The sequence below is a fragment of the Ciona robusta genome, chromosome 11 (genome assembly GCF_009617815.1).
Source record: "Ciona robusta chromosome 11, ASM961781v2".
In the NCBI taxonomy this organism is placed as follows: Eukaryota; Metazoa; Chordata; class Ascidiacea; order Phlebobranchia; family Cionidae; genus Ciona; species Ciona robusta.
The window spans coordinates 7,433,007-7,460,088 of record NC_143245.1 but is presented as its reverse complement, the minus strand read 5'-3'; the positions used below and the strand labels follow the sequence as shown (position 1 = coordinate 7,460,088).

At 36.1% G+C, this 27,082-nt stretch overlaps 4 protein-coding genes across 6 annotated transcripts; all 4 read left to right on the top strand.

The window, feature by feature from the left end:
- Position 1: 1 nt before the first annotated feature.
- LOC149728979 (GPN-loop GTPase 1-like) lies at positions 2–4,466 on the top strand. The gene is made up of 9 exons (XM_089889054.1): positions 2–171; positions 511–711; positions 958–1,074; positions 1,410–1,550; positions 1,942–2,088; positions 2,385–2,467; positions 2,883–2,971; positions 3,034–3,114; positions 4,149–4,466. Exons 1-9 carry the CDS (start codon positions 34–36, stop codon positions 4,229–4,231), a joined length of 1,080 nt encoding a protein of 359 aa, XP_089745180.1. The 5' UTR covers positions 2–33; the 3' UTR covers positions 4,232–4,466.
- A 560-nt stretch (positions 4,467–5,026) lies between these two features.
- On the top strand, positions 5,027–7,815 carry LOC149728978 (cysteine-rich protein 1-like). Its single transcript, XM_089889056.1, has 4 exons — positions 5,027–5,470; positions 5,595–5,689; positions 6,221–6,278; positions 6,968–7,815. The coding sequence occupies exons 1-4, from the start codon at positions 5,431–5,433 to the stop codon at positions 7,003–7,005; spliced, it is 231 nt and encodes a 76-aa protein (XP_089745182.1). The 5' UTR covers positions 5,027–5,430; the 3' UTR covers positions 7,006–7,815.
- Positions 7,816–7,843: 28 nt separating this feature from the next.
- On the top strand, positions 7,844–10,710 carry LOC149728977 (cysteine-rich protein 1-like). Its single transcript, XM_089889055.1, has 4 exons — positions 7,844–8,261; positions 8,622–8,716; positions 9,388–9,445; positions 10,100–10,710. Exons 1-4 carry the CDS (start codon positions 8,222–8,224, stop codon positions 10,135–10,137), a joined length of 231 nt encoding a protein of 76 aa, XP_089745181.1. The 5' UTR covers positions 7,844–8,221; the 3' UTR covers positions 10,138–10,710.
- A 548-nt stretch (positions 10,711–11,258) lies between these two features.
- On the top strand, positions 11,259–25,657 carry LOC149728976 (uncharacterized). Of its 3 annotated transcripts, none has more exons than XM_089889047.1 (30): positions 11,259–11,722; positions 12,175–12,302; positions 12,638–12,826; positions 13,179–13,325; positions 13,773–13,936; positions 14,103–14,214; positions 14,686–14,810; positions 15,139–15,212; positions 15,438–15,621; positions 15,845–15,955; positions 16,030–16,162; positions 16,457–16,686; positions 16,972–17,105; positions 17,314–17,583; positions 18,106–18,498; positions 18,850–18,904; positions 19,260–19,428; positions 19,824–19,908; positions 20,230–20,357; positions 20,517–20,599; positions 20,833–20,981; positions 21,399–21,513; positions 21,681–21,857; positions 22,069–22,271; positions 22,595–22,877; positions 23,034–23,600; positions 23,806–23,970; positions 24,343–24,447; positions 24,831–24,999; positions 25,062–25,657. In XM_089889047.1, the coding sequence occupies exons 1-29, from the start codon at positions 11,576–11,578 to the stop codon at positions 24,971–24,973; spliced, it is 4,968 nt and encodes a 1,655-aa protein (XP_089745173.1). In that variant the 5' UTR covers positions 11,259–11,575; the 3' UTR covers positions 24,974–24,999; positions 25,062–25,657. The 3 variants fall into 3 exon arrangements, with proteins under 3 accessions (XP_089745173.1, XP_089745172.1, XP_089745174.1); XM_089889046.1 differs by having other exon boundaries at positions 22,066–22,271; XM_089889048.1 differs by having other exon boundaries at positions 11,260–11,722; positions 22,066–22,262.
- The last annotated feature ends 1,425 nt before the right edge of the window (positions 25,658–27,082 follow it).

The window sequence follows — 27,082 nt, the reverse complement described above, 5'->3', positions numbered from 1 at the left end:
CATAAACCTGTTGCACGTTAACTCTCTCTCAAAATGGATGCTGAAGAATGCAAATCCAGCAAAGCAGAAGCAAAGATGGAAACAGAAGAAAGTTTAAAAGATGATTCAACGTTACCGACAGCTATGATAGTGTTGGGCATGGCTGGCTCAGGGAAGACCACACTTGTACAGGTTAGTTTCACATGTAATTGCAAATTAGCAACACTGCTACACCAACTATGTTTATGTATTGACCAAAATAACCATTAATATGTATAATATGTAGTTTTGGTAGTAGTTCATTTGAGGCTTATTCTCTTGCAGCACAGACTTGACCAACTTTTAAAACAGGGAAGACAGTTTTTTTAACTGCCCAGTTTAAAACTTCAAACAGTTTTTAGAATTTTGTTACGTATCTATGCAAACACGCCGAGCCAAAATTTGGCATTCGCCGCATTAATCTATTATGTCAAACCCACTTATGTGGTACGCAAGTTCCAAACCACTAAATCTGCAATTTTCCTATAACAGCGCGTCACGGCTCATCTGCATGCAAGTAAAAAGTCACCATATGTTATCAACCTTGACCCCGCTGTTCATGAAGTTCCATTCCCTGTTAACATTGATATACAGGACACTGTTAACTATAAAGAAGTAATGAAACAATATGGTTTGGGACCCAACGGTGGAATCATGACGGCTCTAAATTTATTCACAACAAAATTTGATCAAGTGAGTGGGTATATGTTTATTTTGTTTTTCTTTTTATAACATGTTTTTATTTTTTACAAGTATAACGCTATTGCTGTTTAGGCTATTGTCTTCAATTTTTTTTAAGGGCAATAACCTTTTCAAAGTGAACCATAGTTGCCTCTTGATTCAGGTAAAATCATGACATTTGACTGCCATTTGCAGAACCGTCATATTGTTTCTTTTTAAATTTGTGACATTAATTTTTGCAACATATGTAATTTCCAGGTGTTATCTTTGCTTCAAAAACGCGCTCCTGAGTTAGAAAACATTGTGATTGACACTCCAGGGCAAATTGAAGTCTTTACCTGGTCTGCATCAGGTGCTATTATAACAGAGTCGCTGGTTGGTGGGATTTTATTATATTCATAGGCCTGTGTTGATTTGATGAAGCTTTATTGTCAATTTAATTTAGAACTAAGTTTTGTTGTCACATACATGATACAGGTCACTTTTTTTCAGAATTAAAATTGTCGATGTAAGTGAACAATCCTCCCCTCTACATTATCTATTTAACTGCTACATTATTTGTTGCCAACCACTAACCCCTAACTACCAAACCAACTTCTAACAGTTACCACCAGCCTAATCTGTAACGTACCAGGGAATTCTTCAATACAGCTTTACTTAACAATGTAATTTTATTCAATTTATGTTGAATACAAGATACCAATTTCCAGGCTTCAAGCTTTCCCACAGTGGTTGTATATATAGTGGACACAGCCAGATGTGCCAACCCTGTAACATTCATGTCCAATATGTTATACGCGTGCAGTATTCTCTACAAAACAAAACTTCCTTTCTTTGTTGTAATGAACAAGGTGGGGGAACAATCATTTCACTTATATATTTTATAGTGTACTGTTAAAAAATAACGAGTTAAAGGGGTTTTAATTTTATTTCAACCTGCATGTTTTTGGTAAGTTTCTGTATGATATTAATTATTTATTTATTCATAGTGAAAAACATCAGTACCCTGACATTGTTTTGAGGAGATAAATGGTTGCTACAATAACATTATGTTTTCACTCGAAGAGCAATTTTAACTTTCCTGTATATTTGTTGCATCTTTATTGTTAAAAAAATGTTGCATTTTTATATACAACATGCACTTCATAACACAGGATTAAAATATAAAGTTTGGTCTTTAGATTTTGTTTATTAGTCCCCAGTTTTGCAATCTCAACTTGTATAATATATTTGTCTCCGCAGACAGATATTGTTGATCACAGTTTTGCTGTTCAATGGACTTCAGATTTCGAAGCTTTTGAAGAAGCATTAAGTTCAGAAAAAAGCTACATTTCCAATCTCACACGTTCCATGAGTTTGGTGCTGGACGAATTTTACAACAAACTAAAAGTAAACCGAGTTTAAATATATATAAGACAAATATTTTAATATTTTTTAAATATTTCTTGTTGTTTTTATAAAACTTGTCCTCAAATTTATATCTTTGTATAATAGCTGTTTTCTGTTGTGAATTCCCTTCTCTTCATTGTATCAATTAATGATCTTCTTTCTATTCTATGTAGATGTTGGTGAAGTCCCTGTCGGGGACCTACGATTTAGGTTACTTTGGCCCAATATGATTCATGTCTGATGTTTATTACTGTATTCAAAGGTATAAATATAAATTTAAGTTATTTTTATCACAGCTAGTTGGCTTTTCTGCTCTTACTGGGGCGGGGATGGAAGATTTCTTGAAAGCAGTGGAAGAAGCCAGGGAAGAATACATTAAGTATGTTGTTATAAACTTATAATATATAATGTTGCTGCCTGGCATATTTATTCTGTTTTTGGCTTTTCTGGCAAGAATTTTGCATAACCAACGTTTCGTAGTCCTATTCACTGATGAACACGACATGAATAGAACGTTGAAACTTGAAATGTTGGTTGGGGAATTTTTTGTAAGATGGATTAAAATAAGTATGTTATTGTAAAGTTACCATGGTTAAACTGTAAATCTGGTGTTTACAAATATAAAGTCATCATGTTTAGTAACCATAGGGTACATAAGCAATAAAAACAGCACATGCATGCTTTGTTGTTCTGGTTTGGGTAATTTTTGTGGCTGTGGCTTTCTAAACAAAGTACATGCATATGTTTACTTGTTTACATTCTTATTATTTATCATATTTTTTATAACCTTACAGAGAATATAAACCAGCATATGAGAAAATGAAGAAAGACAAACTAAATGCTAAAACCAAGAAAACCCCAACAGTTGCATCGGATGTTTCAGGTTAGGCAGGGCACGCAACAACACGTGTGGATGTTTTAAATAAATGCAATTTCCTCTTACAGACCTAATGACTGGTTTAGTTGTGACGCATGGTAGCAATATATCAGACAGCAGTTCTGGGGACAGCGAGGATGACACTGGTGGTTCGTATGCTTGTTTGGTGTTGTTAAAATAGTTGTTTTTTATCCGCATGTGGCGGAAAAACTCTTATTTTATTTATCCGCATGTGGCGGAAAACGACATTAATAGTCTTTACAACACAGGTGTTTTACCCGAGTGTATATAACCATGGATGGCATACTCGGCTACCGACTAAACTAGTCGCCGCCTAAATTTGATTTTGCTTTTTTAGTCGCCCCACTAAAATTTTAGTCGGCCGATTTTGACCGACTAACTTCTGTAATGAGTAATGCACAGAAACTTAGTCGGCCGACTAAATGTGAAAAACCACCGACTAAATTTTAGTCGGCCGACTAAAAAAACGTGGTAACCAATAGTTACCGCGACCGACTAGTTTAGTCGGTAGCCGAGTATACCACCCCATGAGTTGCTTTTGTTTGGTTTTGTTATGTATATCTGTTTATTTAAACAACCCATAAATAGACCACCGGGTTGGCGCAATTACCATTAAGTGTCTTGCCCACGGCGACATGTGCCTACAATGGTGGCATCGAAGAGCTTTAAACCTGTAAACTGTAAAAGACAGACATGCTAACCACTTTGCCACAGCACCAGTGTGTACGCAAGTCAATTTTACAATTACCTCTATTTTATATGACTGGGTTCATAAGAGGTTATCATAAGACTGAATTGTAAAAAACTTCCAGCGCCGTGGCATAGTGGTTTGCGCGCCTGCCTGTAACCCAGAGTTAATGGGTTCAAGGCTTGTCGCTGCTACCATTGTGGGCGTATGTGTCCTTGGGCAAGACACTTAACGGCAATTGCTCCAACCCAGTGGTTACTAATGGGCCGTCCAAATTATCAGCCATACATAAAACAAATAAAAAAAAAAAATAATAATCACCCACAAAGTAACATACATGGTAACTCGTAAGCTGGCTCGAGGTGTTAAACCCGTGTTATAACGACTGTTGTTTTCCGGCCACGCGAGGATAAAGTAAGTTACATTCACTCATTCACTTCCCTGAGATATATCTAGCCATCAAACTTCATGCAGATGAAAACGAACGTGAGGAAGAATCATTGAAACGATTTCTAAAAACCAAAGCAAATGCTGCAGCTGCAAAACCAAACCCTTGACATTAAGTGACAAGTTGCAACAATGTAACATCTATATAAGGCTGAAACTTCAAGGCAGGAGAAGGTTGGACGATGATGGGCGTTGGTTGTGGAACATCGCCTAATTCGCGTGTTGTTTTACCATTGCTGCACATGTATGCCTATGTACGCTTTTACGAAACGTTTAATCGTTGCCAACGTAACGTTTTGATTAGCAGTGTACAGGTTGTTCATTATAAGCATTTTTGTACAAAAAGTTTTAGCCCTGCAAAGGATGTCGTGTTGTTTCTTGAGAATTAAAAGCGTATTCTTCCCGGAAACCGACTGACAACCAATAGAGAAGTAATGCACGTCGACCTTGTACAAGGTAGCGAAATGTATAACTTTTCAGGGCGTGTTCACATTTCCGACTTCAAAGATAAGGGGTTTATAAATCGCCGTCGTGTTTGCAACAGTATCTTGCGTGCATGGCGGTTCAGGTTAGGCCACGTGTATCGCCGTAGGTTTTATACTTTGTGGTGTCCGGCGCGTATTGAATGCAACTTTGTTTCCTAATGCGAGAATACAACCGTTAAGTGTCCATTACTGAAGTCAACGCTCCTTAGGTTGGCGCGTTTCACCTTGTAACACCGAAACTACCGGCGCCTCGCTTACTTTATATAATCAAGACAGTCGTCATATTCACCTTGACTACACTTCCGCGTGTATAGTGTATCATTCGCAAAATTTGCGTGCAGGTTTACCGTGCCAGTATAAGCTTCTGCACGCGTTTCAAAAACATTAAATCAGCGTTGTGGTTGCTGACGTAATATTTCGTAAGTCTTGTGCCGGATATTGTATCTCTTGTAGTGTAACGAAACGCATCATTCTGATGCTGACCAACACTCTATAATGGACCAAATAACGTCGACCTTTATCGTTACGTATTACCGCAATGCATAAACGCATCCGACTAAAGTGATAAATAAATTTTGTTCAGGTATATAAGCCGCCGTGTTCGCAGCAACGCTTCATATGCATGACAGTTCAGAGTAGGCTGCTTGCCTGTGTCGTTAGAGGTTTTAGGTAACGGCAAAAATAGGTTGTTGTTCCACTTCTCTTTATCGTAACTAATAAATTTGATCCACGCTATATCATATTCGAACAGATAAATAAAACTTATAGCACGTTAAGTTTTAAAACATTTTTCACATTCGTATTCATCTTAACAAAGAGACAAAATGGCAAAATGCCCCAAGTGTAACAAGAATGTCTACTTTGGTAAGTTTATTAACCGCCATATTTGGTAAAACTATTTTTACAATATATATATTAAAAATTGGGACCCATTTGTATATAGAGGTCCTGTCATGAAATCAGTGTTTACATTTTATTACTTTTTTAGCTGAAAAAGTGACATCTCTCGGTAAAGATTGGCACCGTCCATGTTTAAAATGCGAAAAGTGCGGAAAGACTTTGACCCCTGGCTCCCATGCGGAGGTAATTAACTAATTATACGTGTCACAGTGGGCGAATCGCTCGGCTTTATAGGTGGAACAATATATGTTTAAGCTGCTGCATTTTTGACGTTTTGTTCCTGGGTAAGACACTGATGCCATTATGCGGTGTATGAAATACAACACCAATGATGTAACTTAATTGTCACTTGTTACATTCATTTGTTTCACTGCATGTTTGAGCACAAACTTTATGTAAAAAAGGGTCTGTTCTAAAATATGTTACTGTGGGGTAAGATGGGATACTGTTAGCACCTAAAAAATGCTATTTTTAGTCGTGAGGCTACAGTTATTAAATCATGTAAATGTTCTTTGTTTATTACCAAATAAAACAAAAAAGAGAGTAAAACCATGGCCCATATTACCCCACATATTACCTCATTATTTGAATATTATGTGCTAAAGGTGTCCCATCTTCCCCCACCCTTCTATATTATTTTTCTTTCACCACTGAAATGTAGACACAGAGTATAGTTTTAACATAAAGTGACAATTCATTACTAATGTTTTTTAGCATGATGGGAAGCCGTACTGTAACAACCCATGCTATACTGCACTGTTCGGACCTGGTGGTAAGAACTCTTGTGTCCATTTCGAATGATTTTGTTCCTCCCAAAATTTTGTGTCAATTTTTAATTTTAAATTCATAAAACACTTTTGGTTATGGTTATAAGCATAACCAGTTACCATGATTACATGTCATGGTTCAATGATTTGGTTGAAATTCAAAATCATTGTTTCTTGTTATTGTAATATTGAATAACATTATGTGTAATATGTATAAGTATGAGACATATATGTCAGATCATTTTGATATGAAGAAGTTTATCATGGTATCATGTAAATGAAATCAGCTTTACATCGTGAAACATAAACTTCCTGGATGAAAAAAAGGGAAATACATTGTTTTGTTTCCGCATTCAAAAGTAGCCAACCAAGTTGGAGTTGTCCAAAAACAGCATTAAACTTTGATTATAAAACCCATAGTTTATTATTAGTGTTTGAGTTATTTAGGGTGCTATTATTTTGAAACCAATTATCTTTAACCAACCATTTCACAATCTTTGCAATTCTCCTGACAATTTATCTAAAGTTTTACATCTAATTTCTAATTTAACCTAAATATTTTACAATTAAAGCCATTATTAGTAAGACACGGAACAGTTTAAGATAAACAAGTCTGGCATATTGCCCTTTATTATGTTCTTCTGATTCCCCCCTATGCAGTAAGTTTAGTAACCATCATAAAATATTTTAATAGGATTTGGAAGAGGTGGTACAGAGAGTCATAAATACTAAACCTCGCTCACAAATATGAACACACTTAAGCTACCAGAAGACACCCATTTTATTTTTACTTGTTTAAATGGCTTTATTCATTTATCCCCCTATTTTATGCTTAATTTTATTATTCCATAATCTCCTTTTTATTGCTAAAATAGCTCATGGACGTTTTAAAACACTGTGTTAAAATCATTAACAAATTACTTCATTTTATGCAATACAATATCATTTATCAATTCCATTGCTTTTAGTATACTTGGTATTATCATTCTGTATTTGGTGATGCAAATTACATACATCTTTTATTTTAATGTGCATAAAATGTCTGGCAACAGTTGTGGTGACGGTTATGATATTTCGGGTAGGTTCTATACATATTTGGTCGTTATTACAGAGGCGTTTACCTTCTAGAACCAACGGTTTAGAATTAGATCGTGGTGACGCAATGGTTAGCCGTGTGCAAATTGTACCGTGTGCAAAATTCGTTTTTCTTTCAGTCGTATTACTTCTTTGCCAGCCATATTAAGTAAATGTCGATGCTTTTCTCAATAACTTGTTGTTCACACACGTTTAGCAGAACGTGAGACTCTATATTAGAGAAGGTGGGTCCTATAGTCCAGCCGTTAAGCCAATAGACGCCAACCATTCTCGGTTCACAATAGCGCTGTGTACAAACAACCGTCTAGCGTGTTGACGTCATGGGGCGTACTCACATTCCGAAATCGTGATAAAAGAGTTCCCAAATCAGCGCCGTGCTCGTAGTAGCGTTGCTTGCATAACAGTTCAGAGGAGGATGGTTGTGGCGGTAGAATTAACTGTTATGGTGAGGGAAATTATAGGAAGGGGTTAACAGTCCGGCGTCGTGGCAAAGTTCAAGGCTCGACGCCGTGGCAAAGTAAAATGGGTTCAAGACTCGTCGCTGCTACCATTGTAGGCGTATGTGTCCTTGAGCAAGACACTTAACGGTAATTGCTCCAATTCAGTGGTCACTAATGGGTTGTCCAAATTATCAGCCATACATTAAAAATAAAAAAAGCAAAAAAGTTATTCACCCACAAAGTAACATACATAATAACTTGAAACCAGGCACGAGGTGCATTACACCCGTGTTATAACAACTGTCGTTTTCTTGCCACGCGAGGATGAAGTAAGTTACATTCACACATTCAACAGTGCTACTATTTTCAATATAAAATAAAATATTAGTATTTGTTTAACTACTGCATACAGAATGCCAAACTGCCCAAATTGCAACAAGCCTGTCTACTTTGGTAAGTTTATTAACGAACTATTTAATCGAAATTAAATTTTTGTTGTTTTTAAACATTGTTTACCCAAATATATGGTAGGGTGGGGAAATACGGGACACCTTTTCATTCTATTTTTTGTCCCATTGGGTAGTAAACAAATAAAATTCAAAGAGTTATAAACCGTATCCTTAAAACTCCCTAAGATCATTTTTAGTTGTTTAAAACATGATCAAGTTTTTTTGGTTTTGTATGCTAAAAGTGTCCCGTCTCCCCCCACCCTACTATATTTTTGTATTTTGTATGCTAAAAGTGTCCCGTCTTACCCCACCCTACTATATAGGAACCCACAATCAACGAATATTTGTAATTTTAATTTTTCAGCTGAAAAAGTGACTTCTCTTGGTAAAGATTGGCATCGTCCATGTTTGAGATGCGAGAAGTGTAAAAAGACTTTGTCATCTGGATCACATGCGGAGGTAAACATGTAATTTGTCGAACTATTTTAACTGGACACTAGTGAACAATGCTAGGGGATATTACAGATTAGGCTGGTGGAAAGTGTTAGTGGTTTGTAAGGGCTTGTGGGTATTTATAGGTTAGCGGTTGGCTGTTCAGTTTGGGTCCCATTTAAAAATGTGCGGGTTGCCTGCAGTTGCGGATATTTTCTAAATATAGGTCGAAATTAAAAAGAGTTGCATTTATATTATTTGTCTCATTAATACCATTCTAATAGTGCCTCAAAATTAATTCTACCTCCAATATTTACAGAGTTATGACCAATAATGGATTTTTTATTCCACATGGTTTCGGATATTCTAAAATATAGGCCGAAATTAGAAAAGGTTATTTTTAAATGATTTGCAACCAAGGGCTATCCGCACATTTTTAAGGGACCCGTTACGATTAGCCGTTTCAGACAACTAGGAAAAATAATATTTATTAACACCTTAAACTAAAAGTTTTTTGTCAAATATTTTTTAACACAGTGGCCTAATCATTAAATGCTCATTTTTGCCACATTAAAATAACTTATTTTTTCATTGGTTAAAAATATTATATAGATTACTTTTATTTTAAAGTTAAAATATTTAACAAGTCCATGGTAGTAATAATTTCCAGCGATTTACTACTGTTGCTTCTTTTTCAGCATCAAGGAAAACCATATTGTCACAATCCTTGCTATTCTGCAACTTTTGGACCTGGTGGTAAGAACTCATACGTCAAATTTAAATAAATTTTATCTTCCCCACTTACTTTTCGTACTAATTGATTGCAAACCTTTAAAATAATGGTGATAGTCTTTAAATTTAAAGTATTCAAATTCATTTTTTTGCAGCTGTATATCAATAATATGAATGAATGAATGAACGCCGGACAAATAATACATTTATAAAACGGCACATTATAAAAACAGTAGAATATAATGTTTCAATTATAATACAGCCTGTATTACTGTATATCATTATATGTACATCTCTTGAATGCTGTATTTTATTGTGGGCGGTGGTCTGTTTACGTAACAGTTCAGCTATAATTGTACATATTTCCTAGACGAAACAAAAGAGAAATAGATTGTTTTTTTACCTGGGTTCAATTATAGTTGGCCAGCCATGGGTGGTGGCTACAAAAAAACATTAAAATTTGATTATAAAATCCATAGTTTATTGGCCCCCTTTGAATTATTTAGGTAATAATATGTAGTTGTGTGAAACCAATAAGATTTTAGCCTAAGCTGCTTATATCTTTGCTATTGTTGTGTATAACTTCTAACAGTATATTGGGAAAATACACTTTTTACAATTACCATGTTCTAATTTAACTTTGTATGTTGCAACTTAAACTATCATCATGTTTTATAGGTTTTGGAAGAGGTGGTACAGAAAGTTACAAATACTAAACTCCGCTGATAATGATCATGCGAAGCTCTATGAAGACATGCACTTTCTTTCACTTAAATCTTCTTAAAATAATTGTAAACATTTCAAAACAACATTCCTTCACTTAATGAAATATTATCATTAAATTAAATCTTTGAAGTTGCTTTTATGAACTTTTTCCAAAATGTATTCAAAATGAAACACTCCGAATTGATTTTTATCACAATGAACGTGAACTGTATATGATCAGGCTTTTCCAAACTCTGGTTCATGGCTTCAATATAGGGCCGATCCAACAATCTAAGAAAATTCACAATTTAGAAACTCAGAACATGAATTGTACAATGACTTGCAGTTCTTTAAACGTTTGGGTATGCAAATAGTTTGAAAACCCAAATTGACACTCCATTACAAATAGTTCCATTTTGTTTCTTATGCAGTACCTACTTTATCACATTCCCAATCTATTGCATGGCTTTTAATGTTTTAGTAATAACCTGGATGCAAATTACATATCTGCTTTCTATTTGCGCTGTAAAGTGTTCATGTTGTATATTAAATCCATCGTAGAAATATTAAAACGTAGTGTGGTACTGGTGTTTGTTTTCTTGTGTATTTTGTAGGTTCATTGGTTTGGGACAAAATGTTTGCACTTCAGTTTAGAAGTTTTCGAAAAACAACAAATCAATATTTTATTGCAAGAAAGAAACTTGTATGACATCATGCCCTGTCGTGTTAGTCATTTGTTTTACAACAAAGTAAATAATCCAGCCATGGCAGGGATTATGAAATCATCAAGTTTAGTGTTGTAACTTCATAAACTGGAATTTAGTGTCCCAACATTTTCCAAGGTAACTTTACGGAAAATATTATTGTTCTGATAGTTTTGCATAATCCAATTTCTCAAATAATAAACGTTCGTTTCTTGTACATTGTTCTAAATGCGGGATAAATAAACGAAACCCACATTGTTACAATAGTGTAAGAAATAAAATAAACATAAAACAATTTTGAACTTTTTTATTTTGGGACCCATGAGCCAATGTAATTTGAAATTTATTTGCACGTCTTGCACGAACTCGAACGCCGGGCGCCGTATGTTACGATCGGGCGCCATTTGGTTCCGAAAAGTGTTTGTTGTTTGTGTGCATGTAGTGACGCATTTCACTGTAGTTGTATTTGCGGCAGAATGTCTGTACGTGATAACGACAGTCAACAATTATATTTAGCACTAATGAAGAACCCTACATGGCGGTACATATTATGCTGGTGGAAAGAGATTTACAGTTATGGCTTAGTAATTATAGACTTAGGGGTTATAGGTTAATAGATTGGAACTTTGTAAGTTAGTAGTTACGTTAAGCGGTCGGATAACGTAAGGGGCGGATTCTTCACTAACACCATAACTGTGTATATTTTAAAAGTAGTTTTAGTTGTCTAAGCCCTCAGGTTGGTAGGATGGGGTTGGATTGGGAGACAAAATCTTCCAGGATGTTGGATGAAGAGAGCAGCAGAGAGGAAGAGTCTTCAGAAGAACTAATGGAAATGTTAAGAAAGAAAAATGAAACAAAATCTTTTGATGACATAATCAAGCTACTTCATGTTGTAAGTTGTGCTTTTATATCTCAGTGCATGTTAAGATTTTAACACACGGTGGTATAGCAGCGACAAGCTTTAAACCCATTACCTCTGGGTTACAGGCAGGCGCGCTAACCACTTAGCCACGGCCCCAGAGATTTTAACATGATATAAATGTCCTGTCCAGACTATTTTAAAATGCAGGAAAATTATACAGATTTTAGGGAAAACCTCTGAATAAAATCAATCCATAAATGTAGGTATATATATTCATGTTATTATAGCTTAATGTTACGTTTAATAATCTGCTGAAACATATGTTTACCATAGCTGCTAAATTATAAAGATTTTCCTAAAATATTTCTTCACCCAGCCTTTTTTCAATATAGATCGCCTTGATTGTTAAAATAGAGAGACATCAATATACCATGATGGTATTATTCAAGTTCGTATATTTATCCATATTTGTTCATTCCTAGGTTTCACCTGAACAGAAAGCCCGTATAATGTTGAGGTCTTGTATGGATAAAGTATTGATGAATATGGGTGGAAGTTATAATCTGCGTGATGTGATTGACAGGTTAAGATCTGTTGCAAGTGTTAATGGGTAAGACCTTTTTTGTATTAGATAAAAAATGTATACACTAAACGGTATATATATATATAATTTTTCTATTGTAATTGCCAGCATTTGAGTCGTTACATCAATTGAGTTTCATGCAGGTTTACTTTACCTAAATTGCAACAAATTTTTAATCGCTGGAAGAAAGTTTAACAATAACTTTCAAAACAAGTCAAACATATTTGTTGTAAACTTGCTGATAAATGCAGTGAAGAAATCCATATAGTATGGCTTCCACCACCTTTGCATAAACTCATTTCAAATAAAAACTTACCTGACTGTAAATCAAAATAACTGTTATTTGATTTCCACCCCAACAGGCTTCGGTTCAATGTTGTTCTTGACCAAGACACCTCGAGTCCAGGCACAACATGTCAGATACTCGCCGACATGTTCACCATGGAGGTTACGCTGGATGAAAGTCAGTTTGGTGGACTCTCAGTCCTTGATGTTAAGATTGTTTATTCAGATCATGTGAAAAGTTGCCCAAACATGGTTCAAATTATCAGGTGTTTATCTAGATAGTTGTTAATGTTTGTTATATATTTGTCACATTAGTATATTAAGAAGTTGTTATCATAAACTCCTTACTATTTCCTACATAAGCTGTTTATAAAGGAAGCTTTGGGCTATTAAATAACTTTTTTTATCATGATTTGAAATATGCTCTCTGGCACCAAGTGTCTTTGTGGTTTATAACTGTTGTTAGCTAATCCTGTTTTGTTTTTTAAGTATAATAATAGAGAATAAGATGTACCTTTTCCATTATTGGCAATAATTTTTTGTTTGTTTTTTTTAGTATTATTTTTAAACAGACTATTGATTATTCCCATATTTACTATTTTTCTATTATTTTCAAAGAGAAGGAAAATTTTTGGAGCTTTCAAAGCAACTGAAAGGCTTGACCGACATTTACCCTCCTTCAATGGACCAAACCACTCGTACACGAATGTATATGGCTCTTCAATCACTTGATATGGACCTTGCAAAGATGAGCCAAGTTTACAGGTAATAACTGTGTTTGCGTGGTAATGCTTAAATAATTGCAATGAATATTATATTAGTGAGATTCCAGCAGTGTCTTACATGAATACACATACAACTTTTGAACTTTAGCTCAACTGTATCAGCAGCAAGCATCAAATCCTGTATTCTTTGGCAATTTACCACTTAGTCCTGGTGTATGACCATATTTCGCACATACTTAAGCTAAAACTACTTCACTGAATCAACTACAGTTGATCTGTGAAGCCTCTCTGCTAGCCCTCACACACTAGGATTCATGGCTCCCAGTTATTGCTAGTGTTAATTTATTCTACTCCAAACTAGTAAGGTTCATGCAGTAGCACACTGTGTGTTTGGGTAATGGGCCAATCTTGACCTAAATGCACAGCGTGCCATGTCGCGGTACCTCACCCACATAGACTAGACTAGAATAATCTATTCTCTACACAGGGACTCCCATGGTGACTCTGATACCTTGCACATCATTATGAACGGCTACGTTGGTCTTCTGTTCCCCAGAGAAGTTGGAACATGCTCACAGTTGAAATATTTTTTGTCACCATACGATTTGGTTGATGTCAAAACTAAACAACTGAAAACATTAACAAACCAAGGTACACTATAATGATTTATTACAGTTTAATACACTTTCTTAATTTTTTTGTTTAATTTTAATTTTTTTTAAATAATTTTTTTTTGTTTTAATTTGAGCAGATAATAGTTATATTATGATAAGAACATTTGCATGAAACAATCTTTAAAATATTTTTTTATTTTTAGTCTTGGAAAACATTGGCATGCAAGCAGAGATAGGTTTGGAGGTTTATGAGACTCCGTGTAAGCTTCCAATTACTCCACTTATTGCAAACAATCATCCAACCGATGAAACAAGGTGAACTATTTGTTATTATTTAAGTTTAACTTGGCGTGTGATGCCACCCGTGTTTTAAAACATTGTGATAATATGAAAAAAACATTGTGGTGGTAAGGTAACCTTTTTAGTTTTTTTTTTGTTTAAGCCTAATTTATGTACTGCTAAACCATGTGATACTACCTCTGTTTTAAAACATTGGGTTGATAAGAGTAAAATCTTGAAAAAATCACCAACAAAGTTATATAGGCGGCAACTTCTAAGTGTGCACAAGTTGTATGAAACATAATACCTGTGTTATAACAACTGTTGTTGCCATGCCATGTGAAGATAAATGAGTCACATTTCATAAATAAGTTACATGCATGGCATGCTTGATTAATGCTATTTGTTGTCACACTAAATATGAGTGACAATAATTTCAAGTATAAAATAAGTATAAAGTGATAACTATAATTTAAAGTTCACCTAATAATTAATCTGCAACCACAGCAAGCCTCGATTTGCGGAGATCAACCAACACAACTCTGTCCCACTACCAGCGTGCTACTCACTGAAACTTCACCCACCCGTGCCTATACTTGATCATATTGTGAAGCAAATTGAACAAGAGACAAGTAAGTCTAATACTTCCAGTTGATCCTGTTTGAATAAGAGACTGACGATGCCTGTTACGCAAACTACATATCTCTTATATCATACAGTTTGCTGGACTGGATTTTGTCTGTTAATGGTATATATTTCACCGGATCCTGACTGTGTTTCTTTAAACAAGAATCATCCTACTATATGAGCATCAGGGTTAGATTCACGGTAATTATTACAGCTCCCCATAAATACCGTGGTCATGGTCTTGGGTTATTCATTGCCTACTACCCAGTACAATATTACTCACAATTAACACGCACGCTTTACCCCAATCAATCCCCTTCTTATTATTTTCAGAGTTACCTGTTTTGTACAAAGACAAATCGACTTCATATTTATCACTGATACAAAAGGATGATGAATGTTGTAAGGTGGGTTGGTGGTTATTTATAATTTGTAACAATGCTCAGGTACTTTGTTTTATTCTACTTGAATGAGTAACTAAAGCAAAGCAACTGTGGGACCTCAAATTTACGCCAGAGTTTGCATGTTAGCTTTTTATTATTAAGTAATAGATTAATATGTGGTAGAACTGGTACTCCAGGTTGGTGTTCTGATACAAATTTTGTTTAAACATTATTTTTCTAACATGTCAGGTTACATTTGGTTCTGTAACGCACCGCCACCATCTGGATTTCTCGCATGTGGAAGGTCTCCTTGTCCACCAAGTTCGATTCACAAGTCCTGAGCATGTGGTTGCGGTGATTAACTTGCTAAGGAAGCAATGTTATCTCAACACTGTGTTGACAAGCTGCATGAGGAAGTCTAAAAGAGCTCAAGGTAGAAAAGTGTAATGGACAACTTAGTTACAAATTAATTTTTAAAATTAGCCAATGGCGCATTTCTTCATTTTCTTCAAAGAAAAAATAAACTACAACAGTATAGAATATAGATTATAAAGTTTCTATATAGCTTTTTGATAATGGGCACGATTGTTCACGAGAGTATAAGTTTAATACACTTGTTTTATGTTTTAATCACAAAACACATTCTTGCAATATAGTTTCAGACCCAGCCGACATGGAGTGGTGTTTTGATGTTTCGTACAACGACCAACGAAGCAAACTCAACGTAACATTTGAACATCCAACCTGTTCTTGCTCAACAGCTTTTGGTATTAAATATAATTTATTAAAAAATGTAAATAATTTTCAGTGATTACGTTTTTTGTATTTCCTACATTTTTAGCGGAAATTTCGTTTTCTTCGTTTGGAATTACTTCTTGTCATATGTTTGTTGGTCGTGGTGACCAACCATTGTGTAGCGACAAGCTGGCAACAACTGTCATGCAGAAGTCACTCTCTCTACCTGTTACTATGAGGTAGGAGGATAATAAGAATAATATCAATAACTTTGCTTCAACTGATTGGTCACTAGTGGGTTGTGGTACCCTGGGTGTGGGGGTAATGGGCCAACCCTGACCTAAATCTCAGATCCCAACAATAACATCTGTTGGATCTCACCCATGTAGAATAACACATTATGTAAAATTTACATTTTAAAAACCATCGGACAAACAACTTCCAGTTAGTTACCTCTAACTCAGCTCTTTGTTCTATAACTAAAACACATATAATGTCTTTATTATAAAACCCTTCAATCTACACAACCACAGAACCGTGATGTTCCACACCAAGAAAAACCGTCACAAAGAACCAGAAGTTCATCGACAATCAAGACATCCAACCCCCCACCCTCCCATGCCTCCTGTTAAGCCACAGCCCCCAATTATGGCCCCACAACAACAACAACAACCCCAACTGCTCAATCCACTCCAACCAACACTACCTACCCCTGCAACCACCCCTCCTGTTTCAATAAATCAGTCAATGTCACATTTCACAGGTACATCTATATATATATATGATTCAACTTCCAGATACTACTTTATTATTGTATTGACTCAGTGTTTTCTGTCACTGGATTTACCAAATAAGTGTTCGTCTGCCATACATATGTGTAACATTTAATCAATTAATAGCAAAATTCGGCGGTTGTTTAAATATACATGTTTGTTTTGTTGTGCAATATCTTGGTGATGTCTAGTCGAATTGTAAATGAAACGCTAGATTTAGAATCTGAATGAAGTTTCACCCACCCAGTAAAAACTTTTCCCTGTACCTTCAACAGGTGAAATGCAGCGAGAACTTTCCATGCAAGAGAACAAGAAGGAAAGTCAGAACCCCATGTTGACAAAGCTGTTGAAACCAAATGCAGATTCACCTGCCCCTGCTAGAGTTCATCCTAATACAGTGCAACCGAAGGTAAATCAGCTAAATCAGCTATTACTACAAGTAAACTAGGTTTCAGTGATGCCATTAAATATTTGTTTTTGATTGAATAACTTGAATCTCGCTTTAAAACATTTAATGCTTAAAAACTGTGGAACCAAAAGATATATCAGTAGCTTCCATCAGCACAATGAATTTATCTCTATTACATACATCCTAGTAAATAACATTTTAATTATAGAACCATCCAATGCTGGTTACTTTACTCAACAAAGATCAACCTATTATCACCAAACAACAACAACAACAACAACAACAACAACAAATGCAACAACAACAACTACACTACCAAGGTGATATGCTGCCACAATATAACATGACTACGCCCATGCAGACAAACCAGCTACCCGACAACTACTTCACCCATCCTCCCCCACCAAGACAGATGCCACCCCCTCCTAGTTACCCAAACTCCATGCAAGTCAAAGGGATGAACCAACAACAATACCAGGTAGTTAATATTGGTAATGTTCGGTGGAAAATTAGTTTTTTTATTGTTTTAAAGTGAACAAAATTTGCTACACAATGTTTGTCTGGTATTTTATAATACATCTAAATGATGCTCACTGTATGAGGTGTATGAATAATTGAATACACCATGTGTGTCTGGTGTATAAGAAGGCACCCATGTTATAACTCGACAGTGAGCATGAGGTGTATGAATACACCATGTGTGTCTGGTGTATAAGAAGACACCTATGTGATAACTCAACAGTGAGCATAAGGTGTATGAATACATCGTGTGTGTCTGGTGTATAAGAAGACACCCATGTTAAACTAGACAGTGAGCATGAAGTGTATGAACACACCATTTGTGTCTGGTGTATAAGAAGACACCCATGTGATAACTTAACAGTGAGCATGAGGTGTATGAATACACCATGTACGTCCATGTAATTAACCTTGCAGTTTCACTTTCACACAATCCACTATGTAACACATAAACACTTTGATGTAAACATCTTACCCACAGATGCCGTACCAATCCCAACCCTCACCTTTGAACTTGGATGACCTCACAAGCCCCATAAGCACATCCATGACCTCGCCATCATTTGGTTGTCACACATCAGTTACACCTCCACTTGTTGGAATCCACGGCCTTGCCTCCCCTGTAACCCCCAACGCCCCGTCACCCATGTACACGTCCTTGCCTTCACCCATGAACCCCCCGATGAATACCCCCCAACCCTTACCCATAACTTCCCCCATGCACCCCGCGATGACCCCACCCCTGACCTCACCCGCGCCACGCAAGGGGAGTGTGAGTCGACGAGCGTCACGTCAGAAATCCAACTCCATAGAAGCTACAACCTCCATAGACATGCAGGACCTCACTGATATTGGTTTCAATCAACAGTTCGATGTACGACATTTTGTAAACAGCGTTTTCACCCATCAGTAACTATACAGCATACCATACAACTACGGGGTACCAGGTTCAAAGCTTACAACCGCTAATATGGTCTTTTTAAAAGACCCTGGGCAAGACACTACTTTTTGTTTCGTAAATTTGGTGTGTCTAGAACTTTAAAAAACAATTTATTTCGAACATTTTTTATGTAATTATCAAAACCAGATGTGCAGAGCAATGAGGCATGGGTCATTTCAAGAATTATTCCAACAAAAGTGTTTCTAGAACCTCTCAACCCCTTAGAATACTCTTCATGTACTGTAGTACCTTTAAACGAGTTAAAATTTTGGTTCTATTTAACAGGTGATGAACACAGAGGACATGAACAACCCAATGGCATTCACTCCTCAAAACCCAGGTATAAACTTTGATTAATTTGTGTTGTATTCAGTCCCAAAGGACTTTTTAAAGTTTTTTAAAAATGCACTAAGTTTTTGATACCAGATGAGCCGCTGAAAAAACTTCTACATTACGCCTGCTAGCAGAAGTAACAGGGCATGGGTTTTAGTTGTTCAAACAAAGTAATGAATGTAACTTATTTAAACTTGCTTGCTCCATAACGATAGTTATACCAAATGTTCACTTGCAAATATATGAGTTACCATGCATGTAACTGTGTGGATGATTATTTTTATTTAAATTTAAAGGAATTTTTATTTAAATAGAAGAAAAAATAGTAGTCACTTTATTTATATTAATTGTATAATTCACAGGTGTGAGTCCTGGCCACAACGTAAATTATATGCAGCGTGGTTTGGTATCTCCTGTGAGAACTCAATCCATGGTAGGATACCACACGCCACTACAACACCAGCATTCAAATAATAGATCAAGTAATTTCCCGTTTGACCAGGACATGATGTATGATAATGAATTTACCAGGTATGGCTCATTTTTTTAGTGTTTGTTTATATACAGTGGTCCTAACATAGAGTATACATATCCTGATATAGGCTATGATACCCTTTGTGAGTAATCTAAATCATATAACGTCAGTTAAACAAGTAACAACATGAGATATGGCCTAAATATACTGGTTTTGTTGTTTGTCGAAGTGTCGAGGGCTTTGAGCGATAATTTCTCATGTAACAAAATAAAAATGCAAAATCAATATTGTAGCATTTTGACAACAACTAAAATTATGTTAAAATAGTGGGTTTTGCAGCCACGCTTAATGTGACAATTTTACTCAAGTACTTTTTACTCAAGCCCCGAGAGTATACTGATTGTGGTTCTCGGCAAAATTGTATTATTATTATAATATTACCCTCCTTTAGGTCGAACCCATTACGAGGCAAGTTGTCCAACCCACCCTCCTTTATGCCCCCCATGTCAGCTGCTAACATCAATGCAGAAAACTCGGTATTTTACTTATTTTGTTTTGTATAAGATTGCAGCATAACTATATGAGATAATGTTGTATTCTGGTACGTTAAAACAAGCTTGTTACACAGTGGATAAGACATATATAAAATAAAAAGTGATATTTTATGGGCACGAGGTGTATGAAAAAACATTTATGTTATAAGACTGTCGTTGCCCTGCCATGTAAGGATAAATAAGATACATTGATGCACTAAGGTACAATATAATTTGTCAGCGGGCATAAGGTGTATGAAACAGAACATCATGTTGTGTGAGAATAATAACATACATAATAATATTCATTGCTTTCTCTTTTAGAATGAAATGAAAGTGTCTGAAATGTTTGATGAACAAGAGATGTCGGCTCCACCAAGCTACCACTCCAGCCAACCAATAAGTGGCCAAAATAATGACGACACCGATGTTTTTACCTTCGATGATAATAAGTTAGTATTTCAATTCAAAAAAAGTTTGTAAACTTTAACCCCAAAAAATACAAGTTAAAATTTGTTTGCTAGTTTTTATAAAGAAGGTTTTTTTTGTCATTTTTAGAATGCAGCTTTGATTTTTTTTAAAAGCAGTTTAATATTTTTCCTTCACCATAGACCACCATCAAAAATAAGCATGCCGGATCAACAACAACGAAATAAACAAGAAATTCAACAACGCATGGCAACTTCAACACCAGGTAGGATAACAAGACTCACTTCACAAGATTCACTTGTATTTAGTTATGTTCTCCAATGAAATAAATCATTGTAAGCTAATGTATTCTTGGACTTAACAGTTTGTCCATTTATGGATTTAAAAGAATACGAAAAAAGACAAAAAATAGTTAACACTAATCAGTTGTTACTACATGTATGATAATACGTGAATGCAAACTCATACAAAACTATTTAACAACCTTCCATTCACTAGCTTTACCAAGCCAACAGAGTCATGACATCACAACCAAACCAGTTATAACAACAACATCTAATATACCAGCCATGCATAAACCACTGGTGCGACAAAATGCAATGTTTAAAGGAAGTAGTCAGGCCGCTAAACCCACAACTGTGGGACAGGTGCTTGGTGTTTCAATTTAACCAAATAAGATTCTATTTGAATAAAAGACTCATGATGCCATTAATGCGAAATAAGTATTTTTAATATACAATTGGTTAGACTTTAGGCTATTGTGTAATTACTAATTTTGTTTTTTATAAATTTTTTGGAGCATGAGAAAACATTTTTCTTTTTTCACCCCTAACTTATTTAAATTAATAAGTTAGCAATGAATAAGTTAACAATACATGTGAGGCTATGTGAATAAGAAAATTATATGTTTTTGTCAATTTTTGTTTATTTTCAGGTTAATCTATTATGTTCAATTTTCTTAAAATCTTAACAATCAAAAACATTTTAGTTTTTCTTCAAAAAATTAAAAATAGTAAAATATTTCCTCCGCTAACTTATTCATTTTTTTTCTTTTTATTTCTTAGACGAAGTTGAGTGATGGTAAAGAGCGAAAGAAGAAAGGATCAACCAAAGATGATGGAAAAACTGCTCCCAGGAGGAGAGGAAGACCTCCATCCATTGATAAGAAGGAGCATTCAGGTGAGGGACAAACTATTTTCAAGTTTTTTGATTATTTTTTTACAATGCCAATGTAAATTGGAAGTTTTTTTTCAGTAATTGCAAAAAAATTAAAAGTTGCATTTATCAGTAATGTAGAAAAGGGAATAAAAATAAAACTTTATAAAAAATATCGTTATTTTTTCCAGTAAAGCGTAAAAAAGTTGAAACTTTCGTTGCTTCGTCTGAAGACAACGAGGTTCGACCGAAGATTGTATTGAATGTTCAACTTAATAATAAAGGAGTTCCCATATCTTCGATTACTAAGACCAAACCAGTACCTCCTGAAACCCCACCACAGCCAGAGAAAGTTGCCCCTGTCCCAGGTATGGTTGCTTACTGGTTGTTTTCATGTGTGTCACTTTTTTTGCATGTATGTGATTTTTTTTACAGGCGTGTCAATTTTTTTTGCTCAGAATTTGAGAACCGGGTTCAAAGCTCGGTGGTCACTAATAAGCTGTCCAAATAAACAGTCATACAAAAAAAAAGTAAAAAGATTTTTAAACTTAACTAAACATTGTTGAAAATTCCCAGAAGCCACCACAAGCAGCAGCAAGGCAGTGCAAGATCTCCAAGGTTTTCCCGCTGACTTCCAGCGTTATTTAAACAATCAAGCCGAGATGGATCGAAAGAAAAAAGAGAAAAAGTTGGTCACTGGTACCTTATCTCCCACCACTACACAGTCAAGCAAGAACAACGGGAAAGCAGCCTCTGGTCAATCAAACACAGTGGTAATTAAGGTCGTGGCTTCTATTACAGTTGCAACAGTCTGCATTTACACATTGTTTTTGACGTTTTTTATGACTGAACTTATTATACTGAGCCAAAAAATGTGATAGGCTGATAAGTTGCGTGAATGTGGCCCTGATCCAGTGCTTATTAAGTTGGGGATTCTCGCAACGAAATAATTCTATTTAAAAGAGAGACTGATAATTTTAGCAAAAATTTTTCTCTTGCAGAATGAGTTTTGTAGCGCTTGATGTTAAATTTCGATATTTTTCCCCTTTTCATAAACAACTTCTAAAGTCTAAGTGTTTCTCTAAACACCACTTTCTCAACTTAGGGAAATGCCCCATCTGGAAGTCGTAACCAATTCACACCAATCAAGTCAGCTTCAGTGAGCGCCGGTAGTAAATCAAACGTGTCAAGACCGGTTCCATCCGGTCCTCCCTCCCCACAACCCAAGCAGTCGTCCACCGGGTTCCAAACAAAAGGTGGAGCGGCCGGCGTCCGTCACCGCAAGAGTTCCATAATAGAAGTGGTTGACATGCTGCATGCAGGGCAAGCGCCAGGTGCCCACGCAAAGGCTACAACCCCTACAGCGACAACTGCGCAACGAACCACAGGTTAACACTTACCTTAATTAGTATTCATAAATGGAAAATCAAATAATACATTGTGTGCCAATAATGTATGCACATGTATTCAGTGTTTTATTACACGTTAAGGACATATTTAACCGTTACATTATTACACTTTGTATTATACAAACCCTTTCCTAGGTTCTGTGCTGAAGTCCTACGACCGGCAGCAAAGTTCAAGCGAAACCAACTCTGCCTTGAAACTAAAACCAACCCCCCTCACCCAAGGCAAGACTTCAACACAATCAACCACCGCTGTCAAACTTGGTGGAAAGTCACCAGCAGGTGGCAGTAGTGGGAAGTCATCGGTGGCAATCAAGCAAGTTTTGAGCAAAAGTCCTAGTTTTGCTGCTAAACACGGCACAATAGTGAACCGTGCTAACACAGTTCGTAAAGAAAGCAAGCAGAAGTCTATCGTGGTTCCAGTCTCAAAATCACCACCGAAAAACACGGCTTTGGATCCCAAGATGAAACTCATGTTATCTAAGATTCAGGAGTTTGCCAGTGCGCAAACTTTTAAACCAATGAACGTCGAAACAAAACAAACTCGCCCAGCGATCTTACGTCCTTCTTCTGGTGGAAAATCTCCCGGCAGAACCCCCACCCCACCACAGAACAGAGCAATACATAGAAGTGAAACATTACAAGCATTGTTGAAGGGTAGAAAATCTCCTTCTCACGCTGCTGTCCCATCTATGAGCCCAACAGGTGAAACAACCATTTGTTTGTAACCATTATAATTCCTCAGTAAGCTGCAACTATATAAGGATAATTTTCACTTTTCAGCAATTTTTATATGAATTATGATGTATTTTAAACAATTTTTTACAGTGATTTTGGCATCCACCGCTGTAAATGCTAGAAAATATTATAAACAAATTAGTTTCAAAACATATTTTATCCTATAATCTAGAAAACCTGTCTTCTCGTCCAAGTTCGAGCCTTTCTGTTATTTCTGATGAAGATGATAAAATGTCATCTAAAACCCCTGTTGCAGGGATTTCCCCTTTCATGAGAAAGCAACTTGCCCAGCAAGAGGGGACTGGTAACCCGAACCGGATTGAACCAGTTGCTACGGGTTTGTACAATGTTAGGTTTATGATTAGCAGGAAAAAACACTCTTCCGTTGAAAATAACATGCAATTAAAAAACTGGTATTTTTTACGAACTAAAATCGTAACATTGTTACAGGACATAGTATGTGTAAATGGGCATATTGTTTCTCTTTGTATATTGAGACACACATGTCGCCAACTTCCAAGCATGTAGTCTCTTTACCACCAATTCTATTCTATGTGGGAGAGGTCCCGCAGCGTGGCCACCATGGGACCTAGGATTTAGGCCAGGGTTGGCCCATAAAATAAATGTACATTTCAGCAATAAATGTACACAACTTACATACTAAAGCAAGTTATAAACCGTAAACTATTAGTTACATCCTTTCACCCAGGTCCTATAGATAACCCTGGAACCCCCGAGAATAAGTTGGTGATTGACGATGCTCCGGGTGATAAGTTTGTGGCAGTTCAACAGGATGTTCCATCAACTAAACATGGTGGGCAAGCTTTAAATATGTCGAAAGTTAAATATAACTTGCTTGGCCGGAAAATGACAGTTGTGGTAACACGGGTGTTCTGTTCCATACACCTAAGTTTCATATACAGTTGTTCAAAGTGTATGAATGTAACTATTTGTCCTCGCATGTAGAGGGGGTGGACAGTAGTTGTAACACAGGTGTTCTGTTTCATACACCTCGTGCTCACGACTTACCACATGTGTAACCTTTATAAGTGGCCTTTTCAGCAGCAGTACCTTTAATCTCTGGGCTAGAGGAAGAAGGCGTAGACCCCTGTGCCATGGTGCTAAAAAGGGTCAAGGCTGAGTTATAGTTACCTGGTGTAAAAAGTTCTTCATGGGTTTATTAACGATGTTTCACAGTGTTGCCCCCAACGAACACTGCCCCGGCAGCGACTCCGGTGTTGGAAGCTGTGGCGCCATCTGCCGATTTCACCATGTCCCCGAGTATAAGCGACAACCAGTGTTTGCCTGACGATGATTTGATGAACGCTGCCGTGTCTTAAAGTTGTCGGAATCATTTTCAAATCAGGTTTGATATGAAATAGCAATGTTGCGTGTAATAGAACTCAAAAACAATTTTATTATTCTTAGATTTAGCACCTGAGACTTGGTTGAGAAATATCTTGACGTTTCATATTCTTTCAAAGTAGGATTTGAAAACGTCACGCCTGGACCTACAATGTCGTAAGACGGTCGGTGACAAATCAGATGCTCTCCGGAAACTTTTTGCTATATTTTCGTAACTTTTAGCTGATATTCAGTTTATTCACGTTTTGATATATATCTTTTGTATTGGATATTTTTCAGCTAACAGCACTTTTTGGTGCAGAATCTTTAAGATTGTTATAATTTGCTGTTAGTGTATTTGTTGTGTACTCTGTCGTTTTCACGATTGTGTCGAACTCTTCGTGTTGTTTTTTTTCGGCCGAGGATATAAAATTTATAAATGCTTGCACTACATAAAAAGCTGTTAACGTTGTTGTGTGGTCGTTTTGCGTTTGGAAAAGTTTTGATACATAGTTGTTATGTGCACCTCGTGCGCAGTGTCAAGCTGACCATAAAAATATATCTTTTTCTGCATGTCAAACACCGACGAAGTTACATACATGGTAACACGTAACCGTTTTATGACGAATGTCGTTGTCTCGCCATGCAAGGATAAATAAATTAAATACATTCATTAAAAACATATTCTTACGATCTATGATTAGCAAATCTATTGGTTTAATACACGGGCTCTGAGCTTCAATTCGTAGCACAAAAATGGCTGCTAAATATCGTGTAATATTCATTTTGTTGCCAACAGTTTTTAAAGTCAATTTTAAAAAATGAAATGGATAACGAACTTAACCCTTTTCTGAATAAATTCAAGTATTCATCAGTAAGAACGATTAAATACAACTGCCATATTGATTAATACTATAGCATGCTGCTGTTGGAATTGGTTTACAAAAGTGATTTTTCAAATCTGCCAATTAGCCCATGTTGCAGGTTCGTGTAAATGGTACTTATTTTATTTTCTTGTCCCATTTGGTAGTATAGAAAGAACATTCAAAGAATTATATAATTGTAGCCCCACGACTCTAAAAGACCGTCGTCGATTGTTAAAAACATGGTTTTTAAATGCGAAATATTATGTTTTAAAGGTATCCCATCTTATACCCTCCAGTACTATATATATAGTGGGACGGGGAAAGATGGGACACCTTCGGCGCATAATATCCGAATATCCTAATCGTGTTTTAAACAGTTAACAACGGTCTATGGGAGTCTTGAGCATGTAGTTTTATAATTCTCTGAAAGTTCCTTGTTTACTACCACATTGGACGAGAAAACAGAGTTAAAATGTGTCCCAACTTCCCTACCCTACTATATGTTAAGAAAAAAACCTAATACAGTATATATAATACAAACAGTTTCCCTAATATAAGGTTTAAATTTGGCAGGCGCCGAATCGTCGCCGCACCAGATTAGTTTGTAGTCGTAAGCAGACGGCTTAGTTGAATCTGTTCACCAATTGCCATCACATGGAAATCATCATTGTGTTTTAACGTGTAGAAAGGTCGTGAAAACTCGGTGTTTCACCACGGGTATATTACTATGGGGTAAAATTGGATATTGTTATTTCCTGATCGTGTTTTAAACAATTAACAACATTTCGCGAGAATGCGGTTGTTTATTTCTGTAAATATTCTCTTTACTACCAAATAGTAACGTGTCCCATTTTACCCCACCCTACTATATAAATTATTTGAACTAATATTCAGGTGTGTCTTCTAGTTGGTTAAGTTCATTACCTGTCCCACCAATACTTATACGGATTATGACCTTATTAAACTTTTTCCATTAGTTTAAGTCAGTCACCCGCTTGCCCCAGAAAATCTGCTGCTCGGTTAAGCCCTAATCGCCAATACCGTAATATTGATGGTATCAGAAGCCAATGTGAACGTTGCATGTTTCCATTTCGGTAAATAATGACGATCGAGGTTTAACCTCTGACCTTTCAAATTCTGTGCCGCCGGTCCTGCCCGCTTGTAATTAATTTCTAACTGAGCGATTGGCCGTCGACTAATTGCAAGGCCACTGAATCGCAGATGGATATGCGGGGAGAC

Excerpts from the sequence above, each read along its gene's own strand:
- LOC149728979 (XM_089889054.1), top strand. The coding sequence starts at position 34 with ATGGATGCTGAAGAATGCAAATCCAGCAAAGCAGAAGCAAAGATGGAA. Across the intron at positions 1,075-1,409 it reads CTATTATAACAGAGTCGCTG|GCTTCAAGCTTTCCCACAGT; the intron begins GTTGGTGGGATT and ends ACCAATTTCCAG. Across the intron at positions 3,115-4,148 it reads CAGCGAGGATGACACTGGTG|ATGAAAACGAACGTGAGGAA; the intron begins GTTCGTATGCTT and ends AACTTCATGCAG.
- LOC149728977 (XM_089889055.1), top strand. The coding sequence starts at position 8,222 with ATGCCAAACTGCCCAAATTGCAACAAGCCTGTCTACTTTG. Across the intron at positions 8,262-8,621 it reads CAACAAGCCTGTCTACTTTG|CTGAAAAAGTGACTTCTCTT; the intron begins GTAAGTTTATTA and ends TTAATTTTTCAG. Across the intron at positions 8,717-9,387 it reads CATCTGGATCACATGCGGAG|CATCAAGGAAAACCATATTG; the intron begins GTAAACATGTAA and ends CTTCTTTTTCAG.
- LOC149728978 (XM_089889056.1), top strand. The coding sequence starts at position 5,431 with ATGGCAAAATGCCCCAAGTGTAACAAGAATGTCTACTTTG. Across the intron at positions 5,471-5,594 it reads TAACAAGAATGTCTACTTTG|CTGAAAAAGTGACATCTCTC; the intron begins GTAAGTTTATTA and ends TTACTTTTTTAG. Across the intron at positions 6,279-6,967 it reads TGCACTGTTCGGACCTGGTG|GATTTGGAAGAGGTGGTACA; the intron begins GTAAGAACTCTT and ends ATATTTTAATAG.
- LOC149728976 (XM_089889046.1), top strand. The coding sequence starts at position 11,576 with ATGGGGTTGGATTGGGAGACAAAATCTTCCAGGATGTTGGATGAAGAG. Across the intron at positions 11,723-12,174 it reads TAATCAAGCTACTTCATGTT|GTTTCACCTGAACAGAAAGC; the intron begins GTAAGTTGTGCT and ends GTTCATTCCTAG. Across the intron at positions 19,909-20,229 it reads ACATCAATGCAGAAAACTCG|AATGAAATGAAAGTGTCTGA; the intron begins GTATTTTACTTA and ends TTTCTCTTTTAG.